We start from the raw sequence: 22,828 nt of genomic DNA, 5'->3' as shown, positions 1-22,828 counted from the left end.
ATCCCTTATGTGCCAGTTTTCAATGAGAAAATGACACTGTATAGCCGCTATAAAACATAATAACTGAAAAAATGAATAACATATATATATATATATATATATATAGTATGTTAATATACAAAAATTATAAAAATTCAGTATAAATTTTTTGGCTACCAGATGTAAATAGATTCTGACATGGCTAATAGTGATAATACAACCTGGTTATTTGTTTGCTTCAATAATATGCCTAGAAGTGATCCTAGCATCTCTATTTTTTCAAATTTTAACTTTTCTTTTTGGAAAAATCTACCGAAATTTTTAATGTATATATATATATATATACAAATTTTATATATTTTTCCAGCTATTATTTTTACAGCGGCTATACAGTGTCATTTTCTCATTAAAAATTGGCACAGAAGGGGATATTTTCAAGGTTAAAATTTTAGAAGACATTATCTAAAAATGAGGAATTAATGTGATAATTTTCTTTATCCAATAAAAGGAGAGGAAACGTTTTGCTTCAGAGCAGGAGATTTGTTTCATGAATCAGAGTTGGGTAACACCGTCAGTTTTTGAACACATTGTGTCAATGAGACTAAAAGTGCTCCATTTTAGCATACTTAAGGGACTAAATATGCTCAGAATTATATTTGAGGGACCAAAACAAACCTACCCTCAAAGATAAGGGACAATATTAGTCAAAAACTCTATAGAAGTTCAACTTACCAAGCTAATAAAATAGGAAATGCGCGCTAAATAGTGGAAGTCCTTGTAAAAAGTTATTCTTATCTCTAAAAAGCCATGGGATTAGCTTTTCTCGATAATATATATTCAAAATTACGTAGGAATTTCTATCAATACCTAAGTTGCTTCTGTAATCGATCTAAGAATTATTAATACTCGTCTACTAAGATTCCAATTATAGAACACAGCTAGCGAATCATACTGTAAGTAGGCAAAGTGTGATGCCACTCCATTAAGTTTTGAGTTTTATGTATTCACGTACTTTGACAATGCAAATAATTTTTATATAGTAACTGCGTAGTTTAGCCTGTTGATGAGGTTGCATTATGCATGTCATATTTACAGGTAATTAGTTTTACGTATTATGAGGATAATTATTTATTGATTTTAAAACGATTTGATAGTATATAAATATTTTCATACCCATATAAAGGGTAAACTCGTTTATGATATTGTAAATTGTTTCTTGAGGAATCGTAAAAGCAAAGCTTGCATAAAGCAAAGATTATTTTTATATAACAGCTACGTCATACAGCTTTTAAGGGGGTGAATATCATTTACATCCTGTAAAAATCAAACTCATCTTCTAACTTTGAACAATTATCATTCTACTGCTCGTATCGAAGACGACTTCTTAAATGCCAATTTTACTCTCTACAATTTTTATCTCTTATTTTTATTCTTTACTACAATAATATTTTTTAAGTTTACTTTATGTTATCGACTTACGTATATACAAATTAAAAAAACTTTTTCGAAACCAAAAAGAGTGAGAAGTACTAGCCAAGCATATAAGTTAATGATATTTAATAGTGAAATAAATGAGAAAAATTAAAAAAATATAATAAATAATTTACTCGTATTAATATTTTTATTAATAGCAATCAAAACTCAATCTATTTACAAAATTGAGAATAAAAGAGAGTAAATTTTTTATAAATTATACAACGCAAGTAATAAAAAAATAATGAGCGAAAAATAGAGGTAATCTTTATAATAAATTTGCAAAAGTTATCTATTTACACTTTACATGAACTTTAATAATAATCTAGAAAAAATCCAGTAAAAAATCAAAACTCAAAATTTTATATACACATAGAGAATAATAAGAATACTGAAACTTAAAATCACACACACAAAAATCGACATACATTAATGTATTTTAATATGCATAATATCAATAATAATAATAATATAGCAATACATTTTGTAATTTTATAATATAATTATTTTATTTATAATGTTAGTGAACTTAGATTAAATTATATGAAAAGATATAATATTTTTAACTTACAAATAAATACATGCATTAAAAATATCTAAATAATATAAAAAAGGTATTACATGTAAGGAGAATTGAAAATGTCAAAGGTAAAATAGACATTGCATAGGATGAAAGGATGAAAATGACAATTGTTCAAAATTGGAGAATAGCTTGAGTTCTAGAGTAAACCTGGGGGATGCAAATGATTTTTACCCCATTTTAGGGTAATCGTTAATAGATTTTATCAAATATATTTCGTTAAAAGAAGGATGTAGTTTATCTTAATTAAGATCTTTCACTTTGAAAGTATATAACTAATCACTTATTTTTGAAACCTGTATATACGGAGAAAGTGCCTAAAGTTCAACACATTATTTTTTTCGTTTTATAGGTTATTACTTTGTTAGTAAATGTCCATATTTAAAATGATTACCTGATTAATCTGGTCTTATACATCTTCTTAACGAATTTCTCCAAAAGTTGGATGTCAATTTAATATTATACTATCAGTTTATATAACTTAAATCCATTTTGTTATTGATGGTTCATGCGGGATTAGTAGTAGATACAGTGTTTTGTAACTTTTACGTCCATCCATATGTCTAAAAATAATATTTTTAGCAATGTATTTTTCCTCTGATTTCTGTTTTTAGTGAAAATTTTCAAAAACGTCGATTCAACGAAGATCCATCAAACCCACCTTACAGAACAACTATTTTAGCGAAACCAAAGCCAGCGTATACAAAAGATAAATGTGAAGATAAATGTGTCTTTTCCCTGAATCCAAATCTTTTCTGTATTCCAAAAGTAGTATCTCCTCAGATCAGAGGATCAAATGGTTTCTGTTAGATGTTATTCTCTGTACAATTTCTGTTGTTTGGGTTGCCTTATGCACATGCTACAGGAAATTCTAGTCGAGATATTCTTATTTTGAATTTAAGTTCCATACACTGAGATGTGTAATAGTAGTAGAAATGGCATCAGATAGTCGCTTTTGACCCATCTATTCAGAACATACCAAGTTCTTAAAAGTCAAGCCACTTTTGGCAAACTTCTGCTATTCTTGCCTCTTCACTTCAGACCTTCCGTTCTGAAGTTTTTAACTGCTATAATCTAACTTTAGACACTAAGGTTTGAAGTTTGCACTACCAAAACCAAAACTTCATAGTTTAAAGTTTGCGCTACCAAAACCAAAACTCCATACTTCCGGGTCTAAAGTTAGGCTCTGCCAAAGCCTAAATTCAAAACGAATATGAAAGATCTATGTTGGAGGATTCATAAAAGTTCCAATAATGGCATCTTTCTGTTGGCTTTTAGAGACTAGAGTCCCTTTATTTTTAGTTATTTATTGCGAGTTCAACTTATACACCGACAATGTCTAACTGTCAAGAATTTTTCTAACAATCAAGTCATTCAAAATATATTTACATGTAACCCATAGACAACCCAACAGCATAAACAAGTTAAACTCTTTCTTTCTATAACAAGGTTTTGTTTAAAACAGTTTTTTTCACAGATCTCCAAATTAACATATTTGGTAAATATGAAGTTAAAGTTTGAAGAATTTAGAGCAGGTATCAAACAGAATATTCAGGCATCACCATTAAGAGAGAAGGCTAGTGAATTACTGGATAATTAGACTGCCATGGTAAATATGCCATAGAATTGAAAATACTAAGATACCTAATGGGGTGTCAAGATACCTAATGGACGGTGGTGCTTACCAACCATGCATGGCCAGCATTGTAAGAGAGCTAGAGCACGCCTCGACCATAGAAAACAATGGCTCAGAATATATGAACTATGAAGTCCATAGAGAGCTTCGGATGATCTAATCATTTCCTCTATATAACAGTACATTAACTTTTGACCCACTAGATTTCAAATAGAACCATTCACCACCTCCTTTCAAAACCAACTCCACTGCCAAGATAATAGTTCAGCAGAAGGAATTCGGCTGTTGCAATATATAACAGATTCAGGTGAGAAGTTTTTCAGAGAAATATTACTCCTCAAATTATTTTAACTAAAATCGTCCCTTATTTATTCAGGGAAGAAGATTCTAATATGCAATAGAGCTTCCCAATAAATGCCCTCTAGTAGTATATTTCGGGCATTGGTTCTTTTCTAAACATGGCACAAGAACATGTGCAGCTTGGTAGAGAATGTTACTTAATTCTCTACAAAAGCATCAAAGATTAAGATACAAGCGACAGCCATCTGAAACTTCAAGTCTCATATCAATGAAAGGCCGCATTTAGGGAGGGCTCAGCCAACATGCCAAACAACAGCAAATTTCATCTCTCTAACACCTGATAAGTGGCATTGCTTCTTTTACGAAAGAAAAAGAGTAAATTACTCCAATCACCCCTAAAAGATTGTGCAGCGGTTCATAGTTTACTATGGGTTTATCTTTCCATGATAACGATGGCATGCGTACGTTCAAGATTATATGATATGACTTGAGACAAGTTGTAAGAAACTTAGACAGGCAGGTGATATAAGTGCTTAGGTCATAATACAGGACTTAGGATAGAATTCTTGATTAGTCCCTATTCGCATGCAGTATAGAGTCCAAGGAGTCCCTCTCTCAACCCCATTTTGAGAAAGTATTCAAACAGTATCTCATGAACTAACACATATTTTTCATCATTGTTGGAGGGAAAGAAATTTTCACTAGTAGAAGAAGCCAAAACTGTAAAAGAACTGCAACAACAATTAGCTTGAATTAGAAAGACTGGACTAGCTTAATGAACCATCAAAAGAAAATTGAAATTGCTCAATCAACTCAACAGCTTTTTTATGCAAATACATAAATGACCCAGCCTGTGTGAACTTGCAACATTGTCAGTCTAAAACAGTAAAACTCAGGTAAAGGAGAATTGTGATAGGTCGACATAATGCAAAAAACTAGCCAATGAATCGTGGCAAGCTATTGAGGATTCATATAACTAACCTTAACTAGTTTGGAATTAAGGCATATTTGATGTTATTGTTGCAAGAGCAAGACTTACAAAAGAATATGTCAACCAGTTAACATAAAGAAGATGGATGAGACAGAGCAAGTTCATGCCCAAGTTTCCAGGCAACATACATACTGTTACGCAACGCCTTCCTGATGTTCTTTGGAAGGGCAACGTAAGGCTAAGCAACCGATGTCAGTGCGGTTGCTGTCAGCCAATGAGGTCCCCTCCGCACGCTAGATTAGGTGCGGGAAAACCAATATCATGAGCAATTGCGGAAGCTGAGAGAGAATTGGGTTTTGAATGATGATGATGATTTTATTGATGAATGAAAGTGCTGATTACAAAGATGCGGTGTCGAGGGGGAGAGACACCAGAAAATGCTTGCTTGAAAATGTTTGATTGTTGGTCCCCCTTAATAATGCTTAAAAAAAATAAACCAACATTACATGACTAGTCCTAATAAAGCTGTAGAAGCACACTGAAATGGAAATGATGTAAACTAGCCTATGATTACAATGAAAAGGACTTAGATTATTACAAGGTAGAACTAAGTCCGATGGCAGCAACTTTGTCTTGCGGGTCAGGGTCTGCGCGCGCGACACTTGATGTGCTGGCCTGAGGCTGGGCGCTGGTTCTTGGCATCAGGGTCTGTGCGCGAGGCGCTGCTGGAATGGGCCTGCAGCTGGGCGCTGGCGAGGCATCAGGATCTGCGCGCGCGGCGTTGTTGTCATGGGCCAGCTCTTGGGCGCTGGCGAGAGGCATCGGTGGAGCGACAGAGGCGCATGCGCGCTTGTCACTTGGCGCAGCCAAGACCACGGGGCCGACCATGGCGCTAGGCATTGCGAGGCTTGCTAGGCCGCCATGGGGCGCGGCCAAGGGGTCATGGGGCATGTCTGGAAAGCAGCCCATGACATTCTCCCTCACCTGAGTTGGCGCCGTCCTCGGAGTCTTATGATGATGATGATGAGGTTTCTGATGGTTGTTGGATGAGAGGTCTGCGCCCCTCTGTTCTGTGAGCTTGATGTTGTAGCGACGCAATGATTTCATGCGGCTGACATGGAAGACTGGATGGATCTTCCACCAGGATGGGGTTTTCACCTGGTATGTGGACTTCCCAATGCGTTTTTCAATGGGCAGGGGCCCGATGTATTTTTGTTGCAGGCGAGGGTCATGGGTCCTTTCTGCAAACAAGTACCGCTTTGGGATGCATAGCATTACTTTGTCCCCTGGTTGATGTTGGGCAAAGCAAAGCTTTTGTTCGGTGAACCTTTTTGCCCGCTCTTGGGCTTTGACGAGATAGCTCCGCACTATCCCCATGTTGCTCTCCCATTCGCTCGAGAAGTTGGCAGCTCGAGGAGATTTCGGCATGGTTGATGCATTCACCATTTGCGGGAGAAGCGGTTGCTGTCCGGTAACAATTTCAAAAGGGCTTTTGTTTGTATGATGGCTCTTTTGAGAATTGAAACACAGTTGAGCAGCATCCAGGAGCTTCACCCAATGCTTCTGTGATCCGGTTGCAAAGTTCCGGAAATATTCCTCCAGCATGTCATCGAACCGGTCTGTCTGGCCATCCGATGGTGGATGGATGTCTGAGTTGTGACTCAATGTTGACCCAGAGCACCTGAAGAGATGGGTCCAAAAGTTGCTAGTGAAGCGTGAGTCGCGCCTACTAACAATGTCTTTGGGCAGGCCCCAATGTTTGACAATGTGCGAGAAGAAGAGTCAAGCTGTATCTTCTGCTGATGCATTTTGCGGGGCTGCTATGAAGGTTGCATAGTTTGAAAACTGATCTATGACAACCATGATGGATGCAAGATTACCGACTTGGGGCAATCCCATGATGAATCTGAGGGAAACACTTTCCCATGGTCTCTGAGGGACATGTAATGGCTGCGAGGGTCCCGTCTGTGATGAGTGATCTGACTTGTCCTTGTGGCATGGCTGACAAGTCTTCACACGACGAGGAGCGTCACCAATCTTTTGAGGCCGATGCCATGATGGCTGATTGTTGCTGCGAAGGGTAGCCGGAACCAGGGGTTCATGTCTGTCGACTACCTTCTCCAACTGCATGGCCGAGATGTTTTCAGCGGCCATCTTTATGGGAAAGCATGGTATGGTGCAGGGCTTGGCCCCGTTTTCTCCCATCATCAGGAGCATGTTGGCATATGGTACCGGTATGGTGTTGGTTTGCCTCATGAACTCCAAACCCACTATGATGTCGAAGTCATCTATGATTGCGATGCGCGGGTCGATGCTTCCTTTGTATGGGCCAAGTTTCACTGGGACATTTGTAGCTGTTCCACCCAATGTCTGGGGTGGTGGGTTGATAGCTTTGACGCGGCCTTTGCTCTTTTGTACAACAAGACCTAGGCGCTCTACTTGCGTTGATGACAAGTAGTTGTGGGTGGCACCCGTGTCTATCAATGCGTGAAGGGGCTTGCCGTTCACTTTCAATTCGATGAACATTAGGGTTCTCGCTTGTTTAGGAGGTCTCTCGTCCATCTTTTCTTTCCCTTTCTTGGTGATCGGGACTGATGTTTTCTTAGGAGGACATGCACTGGTCCCCGCTAAGGCATGTGGGATAGAGCCAACAATTGCATTGAAGGCGCCTACCTGGTCGTCTTCTGATGTGTCTGATGCGTCTGCCTCATCCTCGACAGTCTGATGAGCATTGACCTTTATGTTTGGGCATTCATTGTTCCAATGTGCCCCGCCGCAATGACGGCATTCTGAGGGAGGCTTTCTCCCCTGATTGTTGTTGATGGATGCAGCACTGTTGCTGTTGGAGGGAGAAGTCTTAGTTTTGGATGCACTCCGATCTCCCCCACTTTTGCTTGGGCCACCATTGCTGGGATGGTGCCCGTTGAATCCCCCTCGGACAGACGGCTGGGGCCTGTCGTTTTGAGTTCCCAAATGATAACCGCCAAGGCATTTTGCAGCTTGAATGGCCTTGGGCAGGGTGTCTACCCGTTGTCTTTGTAGTTCCATACGGGCATGAGGTTTCAAACCTTCTATGAATGCGAAGAGTTTGTCTTTGTCCCCCATGTCGCGTATGTTTAGCATGAGTGCGGAGAATCCGCGCACGTACTCCCGCACTGATCTGGTGTGGCGGAGTTCCCGTAGCTTTCTCCTTGCATTGTATTCCACATTTTCGGGGAAGAACTGCAGGCGTATGGCTACCTTCAATTCATCCCATGTCTGGAGAGTATCTTCACCGGCCTTGATGGCTTCGTATTTGACCCGCCACCAAAGTTTGGTATCGCCCTGAAGGTACATGGCAGCAGTCGCTACCTTTTGGATTCTTCCAAATGGCCCATGGCATCGAAGTATTGTTCGATGTCGAAGATGAAGTTTTCCACTTCTTTAGCATCCCGGGATCCGTCGTATGGCTTTGGCTCCGGTATCTTAAGCTTTTGTGGAATGGGGGTGAGGTTTGTTGCACCCCTGATGTGGTTGTCGCCTCCTCGAAGTAGGCTCTGTAAGGCAACATTGACAACATTGAGCTTGCCTGTCAAGTCATCTATGGTTTGCCGCATGGCAGTTAGTCTGTCTGCCTCTTGTTGCTGATGGGCCAAATCGTCGGCACGCTCCTGTTGGAGGTCCTCAAATTTGCCATGAATATTGACAGTTTCAATGGCTGCCGTTTGTCCGTCCTCGTCGGAGTCACGACTGATGTTTGCAATGTCATTTTCCGCCTGCCGCATTCGGCGGTCCAGGTCGTCCAACCTTTGCACTAGGTTTTTGTTTTGATCAGGCACCGTATCCACGATGGGTCGTAATCGGTCAACAGTCTCTTCTAGGGATGCTAGACGCTCCCCATGATTCACCATGGTCAGAAATGGTGATGATGGCAACTGTGTTCCCTCATCCGATGTCGAACCTAGGCTCTGATATCAACTGTTACGCAACGCCTTCCTGATGTTCTTTGGAAGGGCAACGTAAGGCTAAACAACCGATGTCAGTGTGGTTGCTGTCCGCCAATGAGGTCCCCTCCGCACGCTAGACTAGATTGTCAGTGCCGTGCGGGAAAACCAATGTCATGAGCAATTGCGGAAGCTGAGAGAGAATTGGGTTTTGAATGATGATGATGATTTTATTGATGAATGAAAATGCTGATTACAAAGATGCGGTGTCGAGGGGGAGAGACACCAGAAAATGCTTGCTTGAAAATGTTTGATTGTTTGGTCCCCCTTAATAATGCTTAAAAAAAATAAACCAACATTACATGACTAGTCCTAATAAAGCTGTAGAAGCACACTGAAATGGAAATGATGTAAACTAGCCTATGATTACAATGAAAAGGACTTAGATTATTACAAGGTAGAACTAAGTCCGATGGCAGCAACTTTGTCTTGCGGGTCAGGGTCTGCGCGCGCGTTGCTGTGGGCGCGCGCGACACTTGATGTGTTGGCCTGAGGCTGGGCGCTGGTGCTTGGCATCAGGGTCTGTGCGCGAGGCGCTGCTGGAATGGGCCTGCAGCTGGGCGCTGGCGAGGCATCAGGATCTGCGCGCGCGGCATTGTCAGGGCGCGCGGCGCTGTTGTCATGGGCCAGCCCTTGGGCGCTGGCGAGAGGCATTGGTGGGGCGACAGAGGCGCATGCGCGCTTGTCACTTGGCGCAACCAAGACCACGGGGCCGACCATGGCGCTAGGCATTGTGAGGCTTGCTAAGCCGTCATGGGGCGCGACCAAGGGGTCATGGGGCATGTCTGGAAAGCAGCCCATGACAACATGTGGGGTGTTAGCTTTTTCACTTTTTTTTTTTTTTTTGGATTCAGGAAGTAGGGTACTAAATCCAGAAGATTAAAATAAAGCAAATCAAATATACAGGGAACAAATGAAGTTGGAAAGAATAAATACTCATTGCCTTGGAAGAACCAACCCTTTCATTTCAGGAACACACCAACTTTCAGCACTCGAAGTTCCAGGGTGATAGAGTCAGTGAGGTCCGAATAACAAGTTTCGTGACTCTGTAAAAATGAGATATGTGTGATAGACAAGAAAGATGTGTGATCAAGTTGGAAGAGCTGATGAGAAAGCAGCTTGATTCAAGGAGTCTCTGGATTGGGAGATCTGAGAAATTTGTTGCCTTGTTGGTGAAGAATTATCTCAGATTCTTTTTTTTTTTATATATAAGAGATGAATTATCTCAGATCAAAGCAACTAGAACTAAGACTTATTACTATATCATATTCCTGTAAGTCCATTACAATTAAACACTGGTATAATCTTATAGCTTTATAAAATAAACACTGCTCAACCGAAGCTAAGAGCCTGGTGGCTAGATGAAGGCAAGGGAAAAACATGTAAACTCTAGCAGTCAATTACCCAATAACCTTCTTCATAGAGAAATCAACCGTGTTACCAATAACGAGTCTGGAAAATAGCTCCATGGTATTTGGACAGCAAGCTATTTCATTATCATGTCTGACTATGTAAATTCTGTATTGCCAACAATATTAAAAATTACAACAAGAATGAGCTTTTTGTAGGGATTAAGGCATAGTTGATGTTACACTTACTTCTGATGTATTCCAGAAAGTCATTATATCCTAGTTAAAGACTTCTATGTCCAAGTATGATTTAGGGAGCCCCTAATTTAGTTCAAAAGATAATTCTTTTAGTATTACAGATAAAGTGGACTTAATCAGATGATTCACACAGCCGACCTCAACTAGTATGAGATTGAGCATAGCTGATTGGTTGATTATGAGATTTTACATGGTTGTTGTACATAACAAGTGAAAGAAAGATTTAAAATCAGACAAATTTTTAAAAAAAATTGAAAAACAAAAATATCAGAACCACTTCTAATGTGGAAGAAGCAAATTAGCTTCTCGTGGTGTAATCGCGAGTGAGAGAAGGTGAAAGAAGAAAGCAAGAAAATAAGAGACTAAGATCCAGCAGATTAGAGTTCCATGGAGTCATATGTAGAAGGCAGGCAAGGAGATTGAAACGAGCTTACAGAAGGTATAGCACCATTTGCTCCATATTAACTAGGTCAAAAGACTAAGATGGTCCAGCAGAATGCATGCAACCTTTTGTTCCCTCATATCCACTTCTCGGTCCTATTTCAACCATCTTAACAAAGTATTTCTATGATGCATTAGCTGTGAAACATGGTGAGAGAAGGTGTTAAACGGGAACGATGTAGACCTAAAATCACATGGAAAGAAGTCTCGAAAAACCTACAAACTCTTGGAATCAGCAGACCTAATGAAAGATAGGGCACAATTGAAGAAAAAGACTTATACAGGCAGTACCAATTAGTTGGGAATATATCTGTAAAATGTTAATACATTTAATAGGTCCTATGCTTTCTAGGAATCTATTAGCCTTATTAGAGATTTTGATCCTCATGAAAGTAAGAAATATATAGACTTCTCGTACTTTTTATTTTTATTTTTATTTTGTGAAATGTTGGCTTGATATGAATTTAAATGGGGAACATGGTCATCGAGAATTCATACAGCCGACTCCAACTTGTTTGAGACTGAGACATAGTTATTAGTGTTATAATAGCCGTGAACCAACTCAAGAGAATAGTAGCTTTTAAGAATCAGAGAAATCAGAACAAAAAGCTTTTAAATCTAATAGGTATTCAAACTACAAGTTACTTAAATTCCACCCCACTTGCACAAAATTGTGCCAAATCGTTCGGCGTTAAAATGTAACTGGCTTGAATAGATCGGTATTCATATAGCTAACCTAGCTAATTCCAGATCGAGGCACATTTGATTGATTCATTAACTAATTTTCATAAAAATAAGGACTTTTAACAAATATGATCTCCAATAATCAAGCATTTTATAATACAGAAGTAAAGCAGCTTACAGATAAAGAGCATTATTAGAATGATGCATCATCATTTCACACATTAAACAGAGCTGGATTAGCAGTGGCTGTGGTGACTTGTACTTCAAGCAGTTCCAAGCGACGTTCAAGTGTATCGAGCTTCTCATTCAGTGTCGCCAATTTACTCTTCGTCGTTGCCTCTGTAAATACAACAAAATTAATCGCTACACTGTTTTAAAAAAAAAAAGAAGGAAAAACGGTAAAATTCACCCACACTCAGTGTTTATACCAAATCAATGAATGCAAAATGTACATCTTTCATACACACATTTACAATTTAATCATGGTTAACTGATATGTATTTTCACTTTAATTTCAAACTACTAAGGTTAAATTGTTTGATTTTGCGTAAAAACCAGATAAGTTTTAGGAGTTAGAGAATAGTTACCGAATTGGACGAGGAAGTCGAAAAGTTTACGGACGTTAAGGGAGATGTGAGAAATGAATTCACGATTCTCCCAATCGGCTTGTACTGCTATACCTACATTCACGGCGTTGGTAATTCCGCCGGCTCTAGCCATATTTTGCCCTACTGCTTCCAATTTGAGTGAAAAATAGAGAGAACTGAAAGGAGAAAATGAATTTAGCGATGATTTTTCTTATATCTTTGTAATTGGTAGACGTGGGAGCAATGGAGCTGAGCAGCGTCTCGCTTAGTCGCTCGGTTGACTGCAGTTTTCCCCCCTTTTGCTGTCTGTCTTCAATTTTTTGTTTCTTTTTCTTGGTTTTTGTTATATTGTAAGTTAAGAAAAATGATGGAGATAGTGCGACCTTCTTAACTTTAAAGGCAAGCATCTTTAATTGCAAAAAATTTCGTAAATGTGATTTATTACAAATATAGTTATTATTTTAAAATATTAAGATATATTTAATTATTTTTTTCTTGAAAGCAAAAAACATTAATTATATAGCATAAAAACCTAAATGTGAAAAGTAAATAAGGGTATAATAGTTAAAAAAAAAAAAAACTATTATTAGCGGTTTCTTAAGAGATGTGCAAAATAGAAACATAACAACACTAATGAACGAGAGATAGCAAAATTTATTTATGAGAGAGAGAGCAAATAAGCCATTTTGCTTGGACTAAGAGCAGCAAATGCAGTGTTCTCGATTTGAATCTTACATAATTAAGCTCATATTAAGATGTTTTTAGCGCCGCAAAATATAACAGAAGTAGTAGTACTTCGAGAGATATTGTGGACAGAGTCCCTCAAGATTTTATTTAAAAGTTTAGTACTCCCTTTATTTTCTATTTATTTTTTGCCTAAGAAAATGCTAAACCCTCTATTTGGGTAGTTTGTTAGGGGCTTGGCTCTTTGACTCGGCAGATGGCACACTAACGACAAGGGTCTGGCATGAATGACCTTGTCATAGGCCTATATGCGGGATGAATCGATCATGCGGGACAATGTAGGTGGACAATGTGGGGCATGAGGGAGAAATTCAAACATAGCCAGATTTATAACTGGTCGTTCAAAAATAGCTTAGTTTCAAAAGTAATAGAAATTTAGCCACTTTTCATGTAATGATAAATCTGAGCGAAAACACTGTTCAAAACCCAAAAAATACGCTAGTATATTATATTGGAGTTCCAGCATAAGTATGCTTGAACTCCAGCATATTATACTGGAGTTCCAGGATAAGTATGCTGCAACTCCAGCATAATATGATGGAGTTCCAGCATAAGTACACTAGAACTCTAGCATGATATACTGGAGTTCCAGCAAGTATAATTGTCCAGTATAATATACTGGAGTTTGGAGCACTGGTGCTCCAGTCTCCAGTATATTATACTGGAGTCAGCAAAGTATACCGGCCCAGCATAATATGCTGGAGTTCATAGACAGGTGCACCGAACTCCAATATATTATACTGGACCGGTCTCTGTTGCAGCAAAATTGTGGCTATTTTTCATTGAATTCGTAAACGCTGGCTATTTTTGAATGACCCGTCCGAAAACTAGCTATATCGTGCTATTTACTCGTAAATCAAGGCGGGCTAATAAAAGAGGCTAGAAGAACAAAATTAAGGCAAGACAAGGTGAAAGTTAAGGAATGGCTCGGGGGAAAACAAGAGTTTGCACGACAAAAGTAAAATACGGCCTAGACATGTGTGAGTGGTAGTGGCATGAAGCCTATGCGGCTAAGTCATGGGCAGCACATTATGGGCATTGGCATTGTGGTCACACGATGTCAAAGGACTAAGGCTGGGCGCAATGTGTTATAGCCAATAATACTGATGGGCTCAATGTGGAAAGTGGGCTGCAAGAGGAATTGACAACTAGGCTAGAAGCTTTGCCAAGAAGAAGTAAGAGAACAAGGAAACCAACCCAAAAGTTGGTTGATTACGTTTGGAGTGCTGCCTAAGGACTTGGTGTGCAAGGCATCATCGTATTAGTATTAGGGACCATTATCTAGTATATATAGAATAGTAGAATTAGTGAAAATACAGGCTAAAAGTTGTTAAGAAACCCCCTCTTCCTCTATGGTATGTGGCTCTGTTTCTTCTTTTTTGTTTTTTTTTGTCTATCCCTGTCTCTTATTTCTTTATTTTTGTAGCAGCAACTGTCCCTTAACCTTATTGTACTGGTATTTCTATTTGAATCAATAAAACAATGTTTGCTTTGCTTAACTGTTCATAATACAATGCAGTCTTGGACGCGCATAAGAGTTGAGCACAAAACGCACATGAGTGCACACAGGGTAGTTGGGCAGTTGTAACTGCTTATGGCCAGATTTCTAAAGTCTTGTAGCACCTTTGTAATTTAAAATTTGAATGCCTAGGTAGTTGGGGATGCCAACTGCACATTATTTCTTATTGGCCTTGAGTCCGACAAGTGTCATAAGCCTATTTGTTGTAAGCCAAAGGCGGGGACATGTGTTATAAATGTGCAACCTTGGTCGAAGGAACACTAGGAAGAAACGTGAGGGTCTCGAGAGAGAGTGTTGAAAGGCAGCAATTATCTTGTCATTGTGCCTAATCGAAGTTTAAAGCTGAGTTGTAGCCAACTTGTGGTCATAACAAGTGAGGGGTCCTTCAAAATTTTTGATATTAATGCAAAAGTCGGGAATTTTCCCATATCTGATTGTGTCTTTACTTTGTTGTGCTAAAAAAATACTCTAAGTACCTAAAAAATTTAAGTGTTGATGAAGGCCGAGTCAAGTCTACACTTGACTATCGCACAGTGGGCGAACCTCGGGCAGAAACGCGGGTGTGAAAAATCACCCCCGTAACAATAAGCATAGTGGTAATACCTGGCTTCAAAAGTGATCCATATAACAATAACAACCTAGTAAAATCCCACAAGTAGGGTTTGTGGAGGGGTAGTGTGTACGCGGACCTTGCCCCTACCCCGATTGAGTAGAGAGGTTGTTTCCGATAGACTCTCGGCTCAAGAAGACAAAAAATACTCTATATCAGTACCAGCAACATAAACCATAAAAATAAAACAACATCGTAAGAACTAGAAAATAGATGAAATACAATAACAATAACCAATAAATAACGCCTAATATTATGAAAAATGAAAGAATAGTGTGAACACAATATTAACCACTAGAAGTCTAAGATAAAACCCTATCAGAATGGCCTCCCACCCAGTACGAAGTAGAGAAATGCTCAACTACCTCCTAGCCTACAATCTTAATGCTCGATCTCCACGCCTTCCTATCAAGGGCCATGTCCTTGGAAATATGAAGTCGCACCATGTTCTGCCTGATCACCTCTCCCCAATACTTCTTAGGTCGCCCTCTACCTCTTCTCATATCCGCCAAAGCCAAACGCTCACACATCCTTATCGGGACATCTGGGCTTCTCCTCCTCATGTGCCCCAGCCATTTGAACCTCACTTTCTGCATCTTGTCGTCCATGGGAGCCACACCCACCTTCTCCCGAATATCTTCATTCTTAATCTTATCCATCCTAGTATGCCTGCACTTCCACCTCAACATCCTTATTTCTGCTACTTTCATCTTTTGAATATATGAGTTCTTAACTAGCCAATACTCTGCCCCATACAACATGGCAGGTCTAACCACCACTCTGTAAAACTTACTTTTGAATATAGGTGGCACTTTTTTGTCACACAAGACTCCAGATACTAACCTCCATTTCATCCACCCCACCCCTATATAGTGTGTGTCATTCTCGTCGATCTCTCTATTCCCTTGGATAACCGACCCAAGGTACTTGAAATTGATTCTCTTGGGTATGACCTGCAATTCAAGCCTCACATCCATGCCCGCTTCCCTCGTCTACTTGCTGAACTTGCACCCCAGATATCCTGTCTTAGTCCCGCTCAACTTGAAACCCTTAGACCCAAAGGCTTGTTTCCAAACCTCCAGCCTCTCGTTAACGCCACCTTGCGTCTCATCAATTAGCACTATGTCATCAGAGAATCACATATACTATGACACCTCCCCTTGAATATGGTGTGTCAGTGCATCCATCACTAGGGCGAATAAGAACGGGTTGAACGCAGATCCTTGGTGTAACCCTATTACCACAAAAAAATGCTCTGAATCGCCTCCTACTGTCCTAACCTGTATTTTGGCTCCATCGTACATGTCCTTCAAAAGTGATGCATCTAAAAGTTAAATGTGATGAATTCTAAATTGAGAGAATGAGTTCTCAGATATATATCTAATTCCTTATTTGTTTTTCACACACACACATATATGTACTAACATACTACACGAGGGGTAGTAAGTTAGCAAGGTACCCATTTTGTGTTTATCCAAATTTCCCTTAATAATATTTTCATAATGGGTTAAAGTGAGGGGTTGTTTTAGTCGGAAAGATATGTGACCATAAAAGAGGGATTAAGTGGAATAGAATTGACTGAGTAATAGAGTTGTGGAAACGCTATTTCTTCAAATTTTGGATCTTAGCTCTATGGAAGAATATGTTACTGCTAAAACACGAAATAATTTAAATCTTAGATCACAACAAAAATAAATAGAAGAAAAGGAGTTAATATTGGTACAATCTGATATGTTATCAGAAAGCAATCCTAACCCCGATAAACTATTTTTTTTCCATATACGAAATAGGAGATTTCACCAAGTTAGATTCTTAGAAAATGTCAAATCCACAAAAGAAGTACATGTTTCTTTTGTTGATTTGAAGCTCGTACTTCTTGATTGCTTGATCCAAGATGTTGATTTGAAGCGCGTACTTAATTTGGTCCGCATCTACCTCAAAACATCAGAGTTAATTCATTAACTAGTCATTTAAATATTGAAAATTACTCAACAAAGTTACTTTTATTTATTTTACGATAAGAAAATTATTGGACTGTATTTTTATTACTAAGAAAATTAAAAAACACCAGAAAGTCTGTTAATCTCACCAATATCTTAACTTAGTATTAAGATCTATTTTTTAATTGTATGACCCATTTAACTCAAAATACACTAGAGTTATAATTTGAAAAGTTCATTAAATAAACGGATTTAAAAATAAAATAAAATAAAGCCAATGCATTACCATCAACATACGAGAAAACTTTGGAGTAACTAATTCAAGAACTTAAGGGACGAGCTGCAAATACTCAGTATTTCTATTGGTTTGACACCCCGTGCACGTAAGTTTTTACCGCCAATAACGCTACCTTTGTAAAAGTTCCATGATTGTAGGGACACAACCTGGAATTTAGGCGATTACAAACATAAAAATAATTTAGGTCACAATCTAACTAATTATATATTTGGTTAGTTGGAGCTTACATTGTTTAAGGTAGAAGATTGCCGTCTAAGTCGTTGCTTTATCTTCAATTCGTACATATAATGAAACTTCTTATGATTATAAAATCAAGCTGGTAGCTAAAGCCTTATCATCAAGAAGAAGACTAGTAGCATTTTTTATGCATAAACACAAAGACTTTGTAAAGTTCGTGAATTACAACTAACAACTCCAGTAGAATCCAAGTTTCAGCCTTTTGTCACTTTGATTCGTTTCTCCTCTCATCCATTCAATTCAAAACATTTATTACAACTCTTTTTCCTTCAATCGACAAATGATACCATTTATGTCTTCTAAAATGAACTCTATTTCTCTCTTTATTACCTTCTTTCTAATTCCGTTTGTAAATTCAGTCTACTTTAAAATACCACGTTTTGGTCCGGACGTGACTGATATACTCTATGAAGGAGATGCAGTTGCTTCTGTAGGAGAGATTGAGTTTAACAAATTTACTTATCTTTGTCGCGTGGCTCATGCTATCTATAAAGAGAAAGTACCAATTTGGGATCCCGACTCTACTAAACTTGCTGATTTCTCCACACATTTTTCGTTCACTATCGATACCCTAAATAGTTCCTTGTATGGTCATGGCATTGCATTTTTCCTCGCTCCGGTTGGTTTTCAGATTCCACCTAACTCAGATGGTGGTTTTCTTGGACTGTTCAATACTACCACCAGTGATTCAGCTCAGAACCAAATCGTTGTTGTTGAGTTTGACTCGTTTTCCAACCCCGAATGGGATCCTCCATTCGAACATGTTGGTATAAACAAGAATTCTATTGCTTCATCTGAGACAGCTCCTTGGAATGTTAGTTTACATAGTGGAGATCCTATTGATGCATGGATTACTTACAATTCTACGACAAAAAATCTAAGTGTCTTTTGGAACTATGGAAAAGGCTCCAATTCCAGCATATCTTATATAATAAACCTTAGAGAGGTTCTGCCTTCATGGATAACGATAGGATTCTCTGCTGCAACGGGTAAAAATGTTGAAAGACATACACTTGAATCGTGGGAGTTCAGCTCGAGTCTTGATATGGAAGAGTTAGGGGGAAATGGTCGCAGAAAGATTGGATTGATTGCAGGGTTAACAGCATTAGGAGGAGTTTTGTTTGTGAGCGCGATTTTGGCTTTAGTAATATTGAGGAAATGGAGACGACGAAAGATGAAGAGAAATCCAGAGACAATAAGCTTAACATCTTTCAATAATGATCTTGAAAAGGGAACAGGACCGAAAAAGTTTTCTTATGAAGAGCTCGATACTTCAACCAATCACTTCTCAGAGGAACGAAAGTTAGGCGAAGGAGGATTTGGAGAAGTTTATAAAGGTTACCTCATAGATCTTGATATCGCGATTGCTGTGAAGAAGATCTCGAGAGGGTCTAAGCAAGGGAAAAAGGAATACATAACCGAGGTGAAGGTTATAAGTCGGTTAAGACATAGAAATCTTGTGCAGCTAATTGGTTGGTGTCATGACCAAGGTAAGTTCTTACTTGTTTACGAATTCATGCCAAATGGTAGTTTAGATTGTCACTTATTTGGTAAAAGGAATCCTCTTAGTTGGAATACGAGGTATAAGATATCACTCGGATTAGCATCCGCTTTGCTATATCTACACGAAGAATGGGAGCAGTGTGTGATCCACAGAGACATCAAATCGAGTAATGTAATGCTCGATTCGAGTTTTAATGTCAAGCTCGGTGATTTTGGCTTAGCTAGACTAATGGACCATGAATTAGGTCCTCAGACTACAGGATTGGCTGGAACTTTAGGTTATTTGGCTCCCGAATACATAAAAACAGGCCGAGCAAGTAAAGAGTCAGATGTATATAGCTTCGGAATAGTTGCACTAGAAATTGCAACTGGAAGAAAATCAGTAGATCCGGGGACGGGGAAATCTGATGCAGGGTTAGTGGAGTATGTTTGGGAGCTTTATGGTAAAGGAAAACTTCTTTCTGTTGTTGATGAGAAATTAAACCTGGATTTTGACGCGAAACAAGTAGAGCGATTGATGATTACCGGGTTATGGTGTGCTCATCCGGAGAGCAATCTGAGGCCATCCATAAGACAAGCAATTCATGTTCTGAATTTTGAGGCATCCTTGCCTAATCTACCTGTGAAAATGCCAGTTCCTGTGTATTATTTACCTGGTTCTGGTGAACTAGGAGTTAGCTTGGGGGAGCCTACAATGACTTGCACAAGCATAGATGTGGGTCGTTAATTATTTGCAATATTATGATATTGGTCTGAAATGAGTTTAATTGGAGCGACATGGTCAAACAAGGAATTATACAGCAGACCTCGATTTCCTTGAGATTGTAGCATAGTAGTAATAGTAGTTGTTGTAGTAGTAGTATTTTGTGTAATCCAGAGGCTTGTGAATCTTGTGAATGTACAAATTATAAAAGCTTTCATGTAACATTGGGTGTAAGATTGTGAAAATTCTTTTAAGTTCCGAATGAATATAAGGCAAATTCATTGAGAAATTTAAACATTTCCTAGGGTGGAGATTGCTTTTTATTTTCTTCTTTCCAAGGGAACGATACAACATATTAGATCATACACTATACTTCTCCTTTGGTTCATCGCCTCTTGCCCATTCCCTAGAATACACTCATAGAAGAAAAAAGAAAGCAAGGAAAGATTAGAAAACAAAATCCATAGATTGCTTTTGCTTGGCAAGTTACCCTCTCCTACCTCAACAATGGTATATCTATCCGCCCGTGCACAAGATGAGATCGACTACTCTGCCACCATTGTTCCAAAAGGTTTTTTATTCAAAAGGACGAAAAATAAATAGTTTATTCATAATCTTATAGACTCCATAGAGCGTTATTGATCAATTGCTCTTTCCTAAAGCAGGGGAAGGGAATTTTATTATTAATGTACATAAAGTAAATCCTTATATAAATGGAAACTAAAGTACCAAAATTTTAAGTCTAAAAGTGCAAGATATATTCAGAGTTACAAAGGACTAAAGAAAGAATAGTTCTATATGAATACCATAAGGTCCAGCACTTCCAAGAACATTGACAATGATCAAGAACCTAGTATTCTTCAGCTTCTTCTTTGGTTTCTACAATAACATCTTTTCAGGGAGTATTTTCATCAATCTTATCATATCCTACTATTTTCAGTATGGAGCATAAATATAGATTTTGAAAAATAATTTTGAAACCATAATTTTAAAGATATAGTGGGTTCAATGCTAAGAACTTTAAAAGTGAAGCCTTCGAGTTTAAATTCTGAATCAAGCTAATGCCTCTAGTTAATCACAATCAAGCTACATAGTTATAGTTATTGAATATAATGAAACAAGATATGTATGTGATATGGAAAATTCAAGGGTCAAGACCAATGCAACGATAGTACAAGGCTTCTTTGCAAGATCCAACTCAAGATAATACTAGTGCCATCGTACTGAACAAAAAAAAATATTCCCTTCATTCCAATTTATATAACAATATTTTCTTACTGGTCCATTTAAAAAAAATGACATATCATTATATTTGACAATATTTTAGCTTTAAACTTTCTATTTATCCTTAATGAGAATTTTTGTCATGACATATTTAATATCACAAGTTTCAAAAAATCTATCTTTCTTCCTTATACTCCCTTCGTTCACTTTTACTTGACATCTATACTAAAAATAGATTTTCATTTTTACTTGTCACTTTACGCATATTAAGAGAAGCCAATTATTTTTTCTGTTATACCCACAGTATTTATTACTCATTTCAAATCATTTTCTCAAATCCAATAAAATATGCATCAATCAGTATGAGTATCATGGTAAATTATGCACTTCATTTATTATTTCTTAACGGACATGAAAAGTCAAAACGTGCCGGAGGGAGTAACTCCATGATGAGTCAAACTATGTTATATAAATTGGAACTCTCAAATTCCACCAATCATTTGCAGAAGAATTGCATCAAAGTATTTTCTGAAATATAATGGCTTGAATATAGCGGAATCCATACAAATTCTAACTTAAGAAATTCGGGGTCGAGGCACGTTCATTGATTCATTAACTGATTTTCATAAAAATAAGGAGTTCCCACTAATATGATCTTCAAAGCCAAGCAATCTATTTATAAAATACAGACGTAAAGTAGCTTACAGAAAAAGACCATTTGCAAAATGTTGCATCATCATGTCAAACATTTAACAGAGCTGGATTTGCAGTGGCTGTGCCCACTTGTACTTCAGACAATTCTTTATACGGTCAAAATCAGGTATGTCCGATTCGTAGGCTCGAAGAGTCGCTTCGAGCCTAAGTTCAAAATTGTGATGACCCAAAATGTCATTTTATGTTTTAGAACCCGATTTCGTGTTCTGAGGCCTTAAAAACCTCATTTTTATCTCTCCACGATTTGCGTGCGTAGTCCGGGCGTATTTCTGGAAAGCTTTTATGTGGAAAATTGATGAAATAATAACTTTTGGCCTAAAAAGTTGATTTTAGTTGACTTCGGCCAACGTTTTGAGTAAATGGACCCGGATCCGTATTTTGACGGTCCCGATGGATTCGTAGTAAAATATGGGACCTGGGCGTATGACCGGAATCGAATTCCGAGGTCCCTAGCCCGAGAAATGAATTTTAGATAAAATTATAAGACTGAAATTATAATGGTTTAAAGAATTTTGGAAATATTTGGTCTCGTTGGTATCGAGCTCGTATTTTGGTTCCGGAGTCCGGTACAAGTTTATTATGATATTTAAGACTTATCTGTGAAATTTGGTGAGAAACGGAGTTGGTTTGACGTGATTCGTACGTCCGGTTGAAAAGTTAGAAGTTTTAAAACTTTCTTGAAAATTTCATGCAATTTGGTGCTAAATTCGCAGTTCTAGATGTTATTCTGGCAATTTGATCGCTCGAGCAAGTTCGTAGGACGTTTTAAGACTTGGGTGCATGTTTGATTTGGAGCCCCAAGGGCTCGGGTGAGTTTCGGATAGGCTACGAGATGATTTGCACTTAAAACATCTGGTGTGTTTGTTGTTTCTTGTATGCTGCTATTTGGTGTCGTGATCACGAAGTGCAAGCTGGGCTGGAGAGGAATTTCTTATACGCGAACGAGAGGCTTCGGTCACGAATGCAGAGCACTGGGGGGTTAGCTCTTCGCGAACGCGACCGGCCTTACGCGAACGCGTGTGTATTTGGAGGTGGGCTGAGAATTTAATGAGTTGTTCTACGCGAACACGGTCCTAGGCCCGCGAATGCGATAGTCAGGGGGGACAGACCATCGCGAACACGTGCAACTCTTCGC

At 38.4% G+C, this 22,828-nt stretch overlaps 2 protein-coding genes across 2 annotated transcripts; one reads left to right on the top strand and one right to left on the bottom strand.

Moving 5' to 3' along the window:
* Positions 1-11,696: 11,696 nt before the first annotated feature.
* On the bottom strand, positions 11,697-12,474 carry LOC107770579 (protein BRICK 1). Its single transcript, XM_016589900.2, has 2 exons — positions 12,202-12,474; positions 11,697-11,953 (listed from the first exon to the last, which is right to left on the bottom strand). Exons 1-2 carry the CDS (start codon positions 12,332-12,334, stop codon positions 11,829-11,831), a joined length of 258 nt encoding a protein of 85 aa, XP_016445386.1. The 5' UTR covers positions 12,335-12,474; the 3' UTR covers positions 11,697-11,828.
* A 5,154-nt stretch (positions 12,475-17,628) lies between these two features.
* Positions 17,629-20,052, top strand: LOC107770578 (L-type lectin-domain containing receptor kinase IX.1-like). The gene has a single exon (XM_016589899.2). It carries the CDS (start codon positions 17,830-17,832, stop codon positions 19,777-19,779), a length of 1,950 nt encoding a protein of 649 aa, XP_016445385.1. The 5' UTR covers positions 17,629-17,829; the 3' UTR covers positions 19,780-20,052.
* The last annotated feature ends 2,776 nt before the right edge of the window (positions 20,053-22,828 follow it).

Source organism: Nicotiana tabacum, chromosome 21, assembly GCF_000715075.1.
Source record: "Nicotiana tabacum cultivar K326 chromosome 21, ASM71507v2, whole genome shotgun sequence".
Taxonomy (NCBI): domain Eukaryota; kingdom Viridiplantae; phylum Streptophyta; class Magnoliopsida; order Solanales; family Solanaceae; genus Nicotiana; species Nicotiana tabacum.
The sequence above is the reverse complement of the archived record's forward strand: the minus strand, read 5'-3'. Positions and strand labels throughout refer to the sequence as shown.